At 30.9% G+C, this 13,977-nt stretch overlaps 1 protein-coding gene across 1 annotated transcript; it reads left to right on the top strand.

Annotated features, from left to right (window-relative positions):
* The first annotated feature begins 4,894 nt into the window (after positions 1-4,894).
* On the top strand, positions 4,895-7,258 carry LOC137837134 (uncharacterized). The gene has a single exon (XM_068646006.1). It carries the CDS (start codon positions 5,800-5,802, stop codon positions 6,700-6,702), a length of 903 nt encoding a protein of 300 aa, XP_068502107.1. The 5' UTR covers positions 4,895-5,799; the 3' UTR covers positions 6,703-7,258.
* Positions 7,259-13,977: the final 6,719 nt, after the last annotated feature.

The following is a 13,977-nucleotide window of genomic DNA, read 5'->3' as shown; positions in this document are numbered from 1 at the left end:
TATTTTATGTAATTTTTTAAATTTGTTCTTAAATATGATATATATAATGTGAATATATTGTATTTTTGAAAAAATTGGATAATTGTAATTTAAAAAGGAATGGATTGAATGTTTGGTACTTACAACATTGTTGTTGAAGTTTGGCACATCAAAATCTTGGACATAAATGGGGGGTCTTGTGCTGCAGGTAAATCTTATAGGAGAAACAACAGTAGTCTCATTTTGCTCAATATTAGTATCAATCTCAAGAACATTATCAAAAACATTATCAACAATATTTTTAGTTTGCATATGAATATCATCATGAGTCTGGGCATAATGTTCAGGAATAGGTAAAGAAAGACTGTTTGAGTCATTATTTTGAATATTATTTGAATGGTAAGGAAAAAAGTTTTCATAAAAAATAACATTTCTTGACAAATCTATATTATGGTTTTTAAAATTTACAAACCAAAAACCTTTTGTATTTGGTTTGAAACCAAGGAAAACACCTGGAACAACACGACTGTCCAGTTTTCTTCTATGAGCAAGAATATTTGAAGAATAACAAAGACACCCAAAAACACGAAGGGAAGAAATATCACAAAGCCTTTTATGTAGTTTTTCACAAGGAGTATCATTATTAAGCAGCAGAGTAGGCATACAATTAATAAGGAAGGTAGCATGTTGTACAACAAAGCACAAAAAAACAACAGGAAGATGAGATTGAAAAACAAGGCACATGTAACATTTAAGAGGTGTTGATGTTTTCTTTCAACAATACCATTTTGCTCAGGTGTTTCAATACAAGTGGTTTTATGATAATACCTTTTGATGCAAAAAAATCATGCATAGAAAATTTAATCCCATTATCAGTACAAATGGTTTTAACCTTAATAGAGAAATGGTTTTTAGCATAAGCAATAAAATTAACAACACTAGTCTTGACTTCAAATTTGTTATGCATGGGAAAAACCCAAGTGTATCTAATAAAATCATCAACTATAATAAGAAAGAATTGATAACCAAGCATGGAAACAACAAAACAGGGGCCCCAAATGTCAATATGCAGTAATTCAAAAGCTTGAACAATTTTAGTATTACTAAGAAAGAAAGAAAGAAAGTTTCTTTAGTTTTGCTTGGTGACGTGTATCACAAACATAGTTCTTGTCAATATGAATATTAGGATAATAGGTTTACAAAATTTTGAACCTTTCTTCTAAGGGGTGACCCATTATGAGGTGCCAAATGTTGTTCTGTTTTGCAATACAACTCAAAATTCTACTATCAGTTTTATTAGAAACATATAATCCAGCTACAAGATCAACTTTACCAATCTTGTCCTTGGTTTTGGAATTCTGTATCAGACACTCAGTGAAAGAAAAACTCAATTCACATTTAAGGGATGCAGTCAATTGAAAAATAGATATTAAATTGAAAGAAAAATCTGGTACATACAAAACATTTTCAAGAATAAAGTTTTCATTAAAGAAAATTGTGTCAGAGCAAGAAGTAATAATAGAATTTCCATTGCGAAGCTTAATAGTTATAGGTTTGATATGATTATATGATGTAAAATTTGACAAGGAAAAGAAAATATGATAAGTGGCACCAGAATCCAAGTATATTCATTAAAATTGGAATTTTTGAGATTTTGGATATTACATGTGACGCCCGAATTCTGATATCGATGATTAGCATGAGAGAACCAACTTGGTTGACTTGAACTTGACTGTTGTTGACATTCTTCAGAAGGTCTGAAAGGATTTGGTATGGATGTTGAGTGATGTGGAAATCTCCTCCGTTATTCTGCTTGTTTTGATCTTGATTACCAGAATTTTCTTCTTGTATGGTAGTGGAGATGTTGTTGGATTGAGAAAACTTACCATACTGAGATCTATACCCGACGGGGTACCCATGTTTCTTGTAGCAAACATCAATAGTATAACCAATTCTATTGCAGTATGTACAAACCTTTTTGTTAATACCAAATTTTGAGACTTTGTTGTCTTGGTTAGGAAAGTCATTTTTCTTAAAACAAACACTCTCACTATGACCCAACTTTCTACAAAAAGAATAGGAAATGGTATTGGTGTGGTTAATAGAAGTAACATGGGTAGCACTTTTGATATCAGCTACAAGAACACTATTATTGAATTGACATTCTTGTTGGACAACAAGAGAAAAGATTTTAGTAATAGCAGGGACAAGTTCCATGAGGAAAATATGTGCTTTTATATTATTGTATTGGTCATTAAGGTCACATAAAAATTTCATTGTCTGATCCTCTCTTTTTCTTTGAGCAGTAACAAAAGGCACATTGCAAGAACATACATGATCAGGCCTAAAATTATCTAACTCATCCAAAATAATCCTAAGTTTAGTGAAATAATTGGTAACAAAAAGGTCACCTTGATTGAGTGAAGAAACTTCCATTTAAAAATCATAGATACGAGATAAATCGCCTTGTGAGAAGCGGGCCTTAATCTTCAAAACTTGATTCTCATTGAGTTACTTGATATACTTAATTGAACTTTGAATGATTTTGGTATCCTTAGTCAGAAAGTGACTAAAACTTTCTTTCTCAATTCTCATAATTTCTCGGATTGGGAATGTTTGATTTGGGTGCCTTTATTTTTGTCGGCTAAAACTCTTGTTTTCTAAAAGCTATTACATAATATAATTCCCTCGAATAAGAATGTTCAATTTAGAGACATTACTATATGCTTCATGTGTTCTTTTTGTAAGGGGTCGTGACTTCAACAAGTTTGTTCAGGTGTGGTATTTTTTCCTACTAATGTTATTTTGCAATTTCTTAAATCTGCAAGTAGTCCTCTTGTGAACAAAATTTGTCTTGCAATTGTTACTTTTATATTCTTTAGACGTTGTGGAGAATGAGAAATCATAGAAGGTTTCAACAAAGTTTGAAGGTCAATACATAATATTCATCGGTACATCAATTATCAAGTATTTCTTCTATGAAAAAGTAGGAATAATGGTATTAGTGACTTTAAAAATTTGAAGTTTTTTTATATCTAACCAAGACTTCATAAAGAAACTAGACTTTTACAAATCATTTGGAAGATGCATGATGTTAAATGAATTATAATCAATACTAATGAAGTTGTTGGAAGATGTCCAGATCATGCTGCTTGTGACAACATTTTTAGAGGAAGTCGTGGTGAATACAATGACAATTTCTTCCCTTATCATGGTGTTAATAAGTCCTTTCATGCAGAGTTTACAGGTGCTATTTTGGCTATAGAGATCTCATGGGCTTGTGATTATAGACAATTGTAGTTTGTTTGTGTGTGTGGTTAGAATGTGAGTGCTAGACTTGTTCTTCTCCTTAGTTTGTTCCTTGAATGTTTGAGAAAAATGAATAAGTGCATTAAAAGAAGTTGTGATGGCATGGACTTGAAGGTTAGATTTATGGGAAAAACAATAATTGTTGTGATAATTTTACTAACTTTGGAATTGATAATATTTTAGATTTTTAGTGGTTGAATACTCTATTTTCTTAATTTTTTTAATAATAGGTATCAACTTCTTAATTTTCATTTTGTTTGATTTTTTTGGATTTTTTTTTTGTTTATGAATGTAAGTTTAGTTTGATTTATGATATTTTTGTATGTGTTTTTTTTTTTTTATGTAGATTTATATGTGATGTCATCTTATTAATGCGCTTTATAGTGTTAGTATAGTTAAAATGTCAATAAGTTCATGATGATGTAATATTGTATTTTTTTAAAAAAATATATAACATTCTTTTCAATTTATTGTAAAAATAATTTTAATCTTTTTCTCCTTTTTGTATATGAATATATTTAAAACTTAAAATAAAATGATAATTTTATAACTAAAAAATAGAAATGCACTAAATTTTGAATTTTAAAAAACTTAGAAAAAATTGAATTTAAAAAAAAAACACCCAATTTCTTACAATATTTAGATTATTCATCTTTTAATTAAAAAAATTATGTATTTATTTATTAATAAATAAATAATAAAAAAAATATTTCAAAATAATTAAATAATTTTTATTTTTAGAAAGAATGGTTATATATGTTGGAGATCTCACATCGACTAGAGATTAAAGCCTTTAATTGTATATAAGTGAGTGCAAACCTCAACCTTATGAGCCGGTTTTATGGGGTTGAGTTAGGCTTAAAGTCCACTACGTAATATGGTATTAGAGCCATTTCGAGCCTATCTTAACGAGTGTTTGTGTTGGGCCTATCGTGCCACTCATAGGATTGAGGTTTGCACCCACTTATATACAATGAAAGACTCTAATCTATAGTGGATCTCCAACAATATATATAATAATAATTTACCTTTTAATATATATAATTTATTTTTAAATAAAGAATATATTCAATTGTTGTTATAATTTAATAAATAACTTATTAACAAAAAAAATTGACTTCTTATAAATTATAGATAAATTCAAATAGATCACTAAATGCTATTTTTTTTTAATCTTTTAGTTAAAGAAGAATACAATGTTACAAGATTATAACCAGACTTTAAAATAATGTTGGAGATCCAACATCGACTAGAGATTAGAGCCTTTCATTGTATATAAGTGGGTGCAAACCTCAACCTCATGAGCCGGTTTTATGGGGTTGAGTTAGACTTAAAGTACACTTCTTAATAAATAATGTTTTTATTTCTATAATGTAACTTATTGTTACAAAATTATAAAATTATGAAGCTTCAAATTAATATTTTTGTGTTTATAATTGAAATAGAAATATATAATAAAATTTGTAATAATATCTATACATTTACATTATTTATTAATATATTTATAGTAAAAAATTTATAATAAAGAGAAGAGAATTTTTAAAAAAATTTTAAAGATATCCAAAATTTAGTGAGAAAGAGAGGGCATGATGAGGTTTGTTTGGGTAGTATATGTGAGGTAAATTAAAAATGTGTATTTGTGTGTTGTGGTTTTGCATTGGTAGCGTTTGATTTGAAATAGGAGAAGAGTGTGTTAGTTGAAGGAAAAGATAAAGTGGGAGTGAGTAATGGTTGTTGTTGGCAAATAGAAAGGGTGCACGTGTGGTGGTGATGTGACAGAAAAGTGATTTGCACATCCAAGACGAGAATATTGTGGTGTGCTGCTCCCTGCAAAGAGGCCACGTACCCCCCTCTCTTTCCAGGAGTGCTGCACACCCTCTCCTCCCTCATTGGCTCCTCCCCATCGCCCTGGGACCAATCACAACGCCAGATACGCCACTTTTCTCCACTCTCTCATTTATTCACCCTTTTCTTTTTACTCTTTACTCTCAATTTTACTACAACCTAAAACATCTTATAAAACACATCCTAATACTCTAACATTACCTTTTCTTTCAAAATATAACATTTTTTTTTCAATATACAAAATACAAGTTCCATTATTTTTGGATAATACAAGTTTCATATGTAATAATATTACAAAAATAGTGTATTATTACAAGTTTCATATGTAATATTTGTAAGATAATAGTGTATTTTTTTTTATAAACAATTAAATTAAAATTATTGGTTAATATATTTAAGGGTCTAGGTAGCATTTGTCCTTTTGAAAAGAGATAAGTAACATACTAAATTTGCTCCAATCACCTTCAGTTTCTGTTCCCCTGTTAACCTAGACACGTGGCGCTTGCTCACCCAGCCACCGTGCTGCCGTTATCATTATCGTTTCCGCTCCATCTCTCAGCACCGAACCCAAAAGAATCGCTAGAGAGAGAAACCAAGAGAGAGAGAGAGAAACAAAGATCTAACTCTCGCTTTCGCTCGCAGTTGTTGCCTCCCTCCGTGACCGTGATGGACGGTGGAGATGTCTGGAGCGTGGCTGCCTGTGCCGACGCCAACGCCGCTTCTCACGTCAACAGAATAATGCTCCGCTTCCGCCCGATCGCACCCAAGCCCGTCGCCGGAAGTTCCTCCGCCGCCGCCGCCTGCGGCGGAGGCGGAGAGGTAAGCCAGAGTAGCAACGTGTCAGTCCTCGGGAAGAGACCGAAGAGGAAGTACGTTAGGATTCGGAGGAACAGTGGATACGTGAGAAAGAATAGTAGTAGTAGCGTTAACGGTGACGGTAACGACATCGATCAGTCGTCGGAAGTGGCGGTTGTGACGTTGCAGTTGATGCCGGAGAAGGAGGCGCCGGGAGGAGACTCGGCGGCCGGAGATTCGTGGTGTAAGAACGTCGATCTTGACCTAACGGTAGAGAAGATTCAGATCGTGGAGAATCGGAAACCGAAGGCGCCGTGTGCGCCGGCGGAGGAAGGAAAAGAAGGCAAGGGTTCAGATCTTGTTGCAGCGAAGAAGGTGGCGGAGTCGTGGGTGACGGTGGAGAGCGTGATAAGCACGTGCATGGGGGATGGAGGAGGGTTAGGTTGTACGGACGCGGAGAAGGTGAGGACGCTAGGGAGCGACACGTGTCCGGGGTTTGTGTGCGACGGAAGCTTGGTGGTGCGGTGGGTGAATGAGGCGTACAAGAGGCTGTTGGCGAGCGAGGATATCGTGGTGTGGTTGAAGGTGAAGGATAGCGCTAGTGCTGCGTGGCTGTGCTACTCTCACCCGGCGTTCACCTGCGGGGTGAGATTGCAGTACACGTGGCGGAACGAGAAGTGCACGAAGATGGTGCCGTGCGATGTTTGGAGATTGGACTCTGGCGGGTTTGCATGGAGGCTAGACGTGAAAGCTGCGCTGAGTTTGGGTCTCTGAAAAAAGAAAAAAAAAAGGAAAAATCAGAGACGCAAACTCGACCTTATTTATATGTATCCTTTTATATATATATATACACACACCTTTGCATAACTCGCCACCTCCAGTTCTATGAATTGAGATGAAGACTCAAGGACCTGTTTGGTTAGGTATTATTCCAGTCAGAGTGTTTACTGCTACTAGTGTTTAAAGAAAATGTTAAAAATTTGGTAAGAAAAAGGGTTTGTAGGTATGCCCTTATTTAAAATAGTTCGTGAACGATATTTGTCCTTTCTAATGGTCTTAGTGAAGACAAGAAAGATGTTGATAGAAACTTGGAAATGGGATTGGGATACTCTTGGGTTAGTCTTCTCTTGGGAGTTGGGAGGGGCTGAAAAGTAGAAACGTATGGGAATTAAACATGCAAAGTGCTACTCAAAAGTGGTGTGCTTTGTGATATCTATGTCTTGTAGAACTAAAGCTATATTAGGTGAAGAAGTGTGTGCAAACTATGTTGTCGCTACGACACTTTCAGACCAAGAATAATCTTGGTAAATATATGCATATATTTTAGTAATGCTATGGATGTATATGTATCTATAAATGTACATGACTAACTAGCTTTTCTTGTGGATGCATTAGAGAGAATAATATGAAGAATAGGGAGTTATGTGACTGTCGTGTGTGACTTTGTTGTTTATCTTAGTGGGGGCATATGGAAGTTAGGTAAAACTCTAAAAGCAGTGGAATTTACTCTTCTATGTTTTCTTTCACATGATACCTAGATTTGTTTCCTCATTTGGTTAGTGTTTCTTATTTTTTTATTTCAGATGATATTATTATAAAATTATTAAATAAAAATATTTAAAAAATAATTAGTTATTGTATTAATTAAATTAGATATTATTTTAAATATTAAAAATATTATTAATATCTAAATTAATTTTTATTATTGATAAATAGTTTTTTTTATATCTAATTAGCTATTAAGTTTTATTTACCATACATTCTAAGGTTGAAAACTAAAATTTTACTAGCTAATTTGATACTAATTTAAAAATTATTTATCAATAATAAAAATTAATTTAGATATAAATAATTTATTTAGTTTCTAAATAGTATCTAATTTAAACAATATAACAATTAGTTATTTTTAGTCTCTAAAATTCTCTATAAGTGTAATAATGCACAAATATTATTATTATTATTATTATTATTATTATTATTATTATTTTTATTATTATTATTATTATTATTATTTTTATTATTATTATTATTATTATTATAATAGAGTAACTTATATTTAATATTTTTTACTTTAAAAATAAGTTTTATAAGAAATGAAATGCATACGTTCCAACTTAAAACATAAAAAAAAAAAATTACTTTTAATTAAATGTCATTTAAAAAACAATTTTACTTTTGATTTGTTATTATAAAAAAACATGGTTCTTATCATGTTTTTAGACTAGCTACTGGTGACTGTAAAGGGTTGGGATACCCTGAAGTATCTCCTAATTTTACTTAATTCTTTGTTAATAAAAAAAAATTATAAAAAAAGGTGATATGTTATAGTGTAAATTAAAGTAGGTTCTTCTAAACATACCATTAGAGTTGACTTATGGATGAGTTTCAGTTTACTTTCAATTTATAGAATGCCTTGATGGTTGGTATTAATAAAAGGAGATATAACAGGTTTTATTGATTTTTTTAAAATCATTAACATCAAATTTTTTATGTAATGATATATTAATTAGAATTGTGTGGGTCATTAAATAATTTAAGAGTACTAAACTATAATTAGTAGCAAAGCGTTTTAATTTAGTAGCATTCTATTTTTCTTTTTTACATCTATGAATAATTTATAATCTATAAGTTATCTGATTGTGATATGAATGTTATTTCATTGTCTCAGTCACGAGTCAACTTCAAATGCAATTTCTATTGAAACTAAAATGCTGTTATTATGTTGTTTCTTAGTACTATGTATAACTTCGTGTAAACAGTTTCAAATGCAAGTTCTTCCATTCAATAGGAACGTATTAACAACTCTTGCCGTATTAACATTTTGAATTTGATCTGTTGCAATCACCTGAACTTGTCAACTTCAAATATAGTTTATTGAAGTTCTATTAACTATTGGCAACACCTTGTCATGCCAACAAAAAAAATTATTCTTCAAAGAATATTTTGGTATTGAAGTTTAATAATCATCACTACAAGAAAATCATGAAATAGAAACCAATTTTTAGATATTAAAATAATTAGTTACAATAATAACTAAATTAGAGACCATTTTAGAAACTAAAAAAAAATTGGTTTCTAAATTTGTTTATATTATTGTTAAATAGTTTCTAAATTGGTATCTAATTAGCAAAAAGGTTTTAGAGACCAAATTTAGAAACTAAATAATTGGTAGTTAAAACCTTGGTTGTTAATTAGATACCAATTTAGAAACTATTTAACAATAATATAAACTAATTTAGAAACTAATTTTTCTTTTAGTTTCTAAAATGATCTAATTTAGTTACTATTGCAACTAATTATTTTGTTCTCTAAAAATTGGTTTCTATTTTATGATTTTCTTGTAGTGTATGCATTTGACAGTTATAATACTTTTACACTCTTATTTAATATAAAAAATCACTGTTAGTGTTGTTTTGAAAGTAATTATCATAAAAATTATTAAATTTATAGTATACAATCTTAAATTCAATAATAACAGTCTTAAATTAAAATACATTTTCATTGCCTACTATCTTTTATCTTAGTTATAGACTATTATAAAGTTCGAATTTACGCTTTCAAATTTACCTTTAAGTTCATATCATTATGTGTAAAAAAAATCTGCACGTTATATAAATTTATTTCAGGACCCATTGCGAGAATACACTATATTGTCTTCAAATTTGTATAACACTGCCAAAAAGATCTCTATAATCAAACTTCATGAAATAAATCCACTAATATCTTATATCTAAGTATTTTATATTACTATAATTTGAAATTCTCTTAAAGCATTGTTCTATCTTTGATAGTACTCCACATGTATTGAGATTGTATATATCTTGAATATTTAAAATTATTTAGGTTTATTAAGAGTCTGAGGTAAAAGTTGGAGATGTAAATTTATATTAGACAAACTATTCATTGTAAATTTACGTGAGATTATGCACTGGTCACATCGAATTTTGATAAGGTATGATGTAAATTTTTGGAGTTTTTTCTAAAAAAATGTAATTGATTTTGACTTGAAACCAAAACTTAATGATCTTATTTTGCATACATCAATCACTGAACTGAGGAGGAGTAATGATATTAAACTTATTCTATTGTCGAAATACAAGTTCCAAAATAAATCTTTATGCTACTTGAACTAGAATACAAGGTCCATAATTAAATCTAGTCTACTTCTTACAAATATTTACAAGACTAAGAAATAAAATATCTTCTATAAAGCTTTATAATATTCTCTATTCTCAGCCTGATTTGTGGTGGATAGATATGTTGGGATGATCCTCCATCATTTGGAAACTTCTTTGACACTTATTCATCCAACACATGATCATCTCCTGCCACGTTCATTTGATCATCGTCATGTATGTGTATCGCTCATGCTTTGTATGTTCATCTTAGTGTATCTTGCAGCGCATCCATCAACATCGTCTGATCTTTTAAGCTTTGAGCACATTGCATTAGTTTATGCCTAACACTAGAGTATGACACTTGGTCCATTGAGTTTTGTTGTAGACTTTGTCTGCTAACTTGCAGAATCTTTGAGTGATTGTTTTTATCATCTAACACTTTCTTTGAGAGCTTCGTTGTAAAAAATGGGAATACATTTCTTGCATATATATTTCTAATTTGCAAGTTTCATCGATTTCTTCTTGTTGACTTCATAATACCTATACCAAAGGTATGTCCTTTCCACGAAATTGTTTAATCCTTCGATCTTCAATCCTCATAGGAAACACATCATATGTAAAATTTTCTTGTATTTGTATTATATTAGTTTTTATCACATGAAGAGGGTCATGAATATATTTACGAAGTTGAGACACATGAAAGTCATTATGAAGTTTTGAAAGGTTCGGAGGTAAAGTAATTTGGTATGCAACAAAATCAATCCGTTTAAGGATTTGATAAGGACCAATAAATTTAGGTGAAAGTTTTCTAGATTTGAGAGTTCTACCAACCCTAGTTATAGGTGTAACTTTCAAGAAAACATGATCCCCTTCGTGAAATTCAAAGGGGTTTCTCGCGTTTGTAATGATAAATTTTCTATCTAGAAGAGTTTTCACCTTTTCCCTAATCATTTTAATCTTAACATTTGCTTGTTGAATTATCCTTGGACCCAAAGTTAAAGAATTTCCATTCTTATACCAACACAATGGGGTTCTACATCTTCTACCATATAGAGTCTTGTATGGAGTCATTCCTATGCTTGAGTGGAGACTATTGCTATAAGTAAACTCTATCACTAGTATAAATTTATCCTAGCTTCCAGTTTGTTCTAAGACACATGTTGTCAACAAGTCCTCTATAGATTAGATAGTTCTTTCAAAATGCCCATCAATATGAGGGTGATAAGTTAAATTAAGCCTAAAGATGAAACCAGGGTCCCCATCTGAAATTATATACTAGAAGGTACACAATGTAGATTAATAATTTCTTTTATGTACAAATGAGCTAATTTTTCTGAGGCAAATCTAATGCTGGTATGTAGAAAGTGAGCAGATTTTGTTAATCTATCCATAATTACCCAAATTGCATTATGACTAGACTACCAAAACACTTCAAGTTTGAATACTCCACTTCAGTCTCTAACAAGTTAGACAAACAAAAACATACTCAACCACTTCCTCATTTATGTTGAACCATTAAAAAAACTTCTTCAAATATTGATATATCTTTGTTATTCCTGATGCACATTAAATCATTCTTATAACTATTATACTAGACTATATTATCTAACTTCTTCATAATTCTCATTTAATTCCATCATGAAATTCTTAGTCTATTTAGTTATTGACACTTTATTAATTTGAATCCTTAACCATTACATCTGACACTTCCTTGCTCATGGCATTTTCAACCTGATTCTCCTTCCTCAGAAGATACACAAAGTCAAAATATTGATCCTGTAACAATTTCACCAATCTCTTTTGTCTCATGTCTTGTCCATTATGATCAAACAAGTACTTAAGGCTTTTATGATATTGAACATGTGATTCTAAGTACCATTAAGACAATGAATCTAAGTACCGTCAAGATAGTGCATCCAAATATTCAAAGAAACACTACTACCATGATTTCCATGTCACAAGTGATGTAATTCTTATCATGAACTTTTAGTTCCCTTCAAACATTATTTATCTCTCTCTTTTCTTACATCCACATATGACCCAACCTATGATGTGATGCCTTATACACACACAAAATTTGTATGTAAGGAATTGTTAATATTAGTAAGTAATCAACATCTACCATAACTCTAGAAAATTATGCTTTTATCTATTCATCCAATCAAAAAGCTCAATCATTGTAATTTAGTCTACATTGAGTCAAAGTTCACACCACCTTTCCTGAACATATACAATAGGAGGCCTGGACAACACTACTACCTTAGGAAACTCTTACATCAACCTATTATAATAGTCAACTAGGTCCAAATAATTCTTGGTCCCTTGACATTCTTGTGACATTCGACAGAAACATGTCCTTTACTTTGATTTAATTTACTAAATTCTCTAAGTTGATATGACATACCTTAAAATTTTTTTATTCACCAACCAAAGCTCCCACTTATACTCTTTTTCTTCAAGAATGTTGTCCTTACCCCTAAGTGCTCCTCATGCACTTCCAAAGTACATGATAGATAAACATGTTATCTATATAAACTATGATAATTTTTCTAAGAAGATATTAAAGGTTATATTCATGAAATCCATGAATATATTTTGAACGTTCATCAAACCAACACTCATAGTTGTCATATCTAGATCTATAAGTTGCCTTCTACACATCTTCACTAACTATTAGAAAATCATTAAATTGAAACCAATTTTAGAGACCAAAACTAATTAGTTGCTATATTGACTAAATTAGATATTATTTTAGACACTAAAAAATTATTGGTATCTAAATTAGTTTCTATTATTGATAAATAGTTTCTAAATTGGTATCTAATTAGCTACCAAGATTTTTGCTACCAATTGATAGCTAATTAGATACAAATTTAGAAACTATTTATTAATAATAGAAACTAATTTAGATACTAATAATTTTTTCAGTCTCTAAAATAGTATCTAATTTAGTCAATATAGCAACTAGTTATTTTTCGTCTCTAAAGTTGATTTTTATTTAATGATTTTCTTATAGTGAGTCTTTGCTTAAAGTTATGTCTATTTGAAAAATGTTGAGGCTTCATGCAACTTTATACATCAAACTATTATTCCTCAACAATTTCATTTAACTTTTAACAATCTATACGTAATTTAGGTCCCTCATCTTTCTTCTTTACCAACAACATTGATGCTCCTCATGGAAACATACTTGACTCTAGCCACTCTTGACTTAATTGATTATTCTTGACTCCAGCCACTCATGGCTTAACTAAGTATTCTTTACTCCAACCATAGTTTCCACTTAGTGACTTCTCAAATGGCTTGGTCTCATTCCTATAATGTTTATTCTGGCATGCCATTGATTGTGTCCAAAACGACTTTTTGGTGCATGTCTTAACTAATACGACTAAGTTAATTTTGTACTTTAATAAATATCCACGTGCTTATTTTTTGTTGTAGAAAATGTTAGTCTGTCAGAGAGATCCATTTTAAGATGAAATACAAATTAAAAATGAGATCTTCTGTAAAACGGGGATATTTTGTATCACCCTTCCCATGTGTAAAAGATTTGAGCTCTTCAACAAGCTTCTAATAATTGATTTTGGTCTAGACTCTAGTCGCGATTTACCTTATAGCAAGGTATCCATTTCCTAAATCGCAAGGTTGTCATCCCATTGGTTGGAGAATCATGGACCTTCTTCCTTTAGATGTCCAACCGCAATGTTTTTTTAGCTAAGATTTGTCCTTCTTCTCAACTAATACTCCTTAGAATTCATCACTCAAAAGTTATGCATTTTCCCATAACCATCTTTAGGCTTCATGGTTCCAAACCAACTTTAGGCTTCATGGTTCCAAAAGTTCCTTAAAGCAAGGAACTTTATCCATCCTACTGGAGTGAATACTTTGTCCAAAGGACACCCATTTCGTTCCATATTTGCAAAGTTGATAT

Source organism: Phaseolus vulgaris, chromosome 4 (assembly GCF_000499845.2).
Source record: "Phaseolus vulgaris cultivar G19833 chromosome 4, P. vulgaris v2.0, whole genome shotgun sequence".
In the NCBI taxonomy this organism is placed as follows: domain Eukaryota; kingdom Viridiplantae; phylum Streptophyta; class Magnoliopsida; order Fabales; family Fabaceae; genus Phaseolus; species Phaseolus vulgaris.
This window is presented reverse-complemented; position numbering and strand designations above follow the sequence as displayed.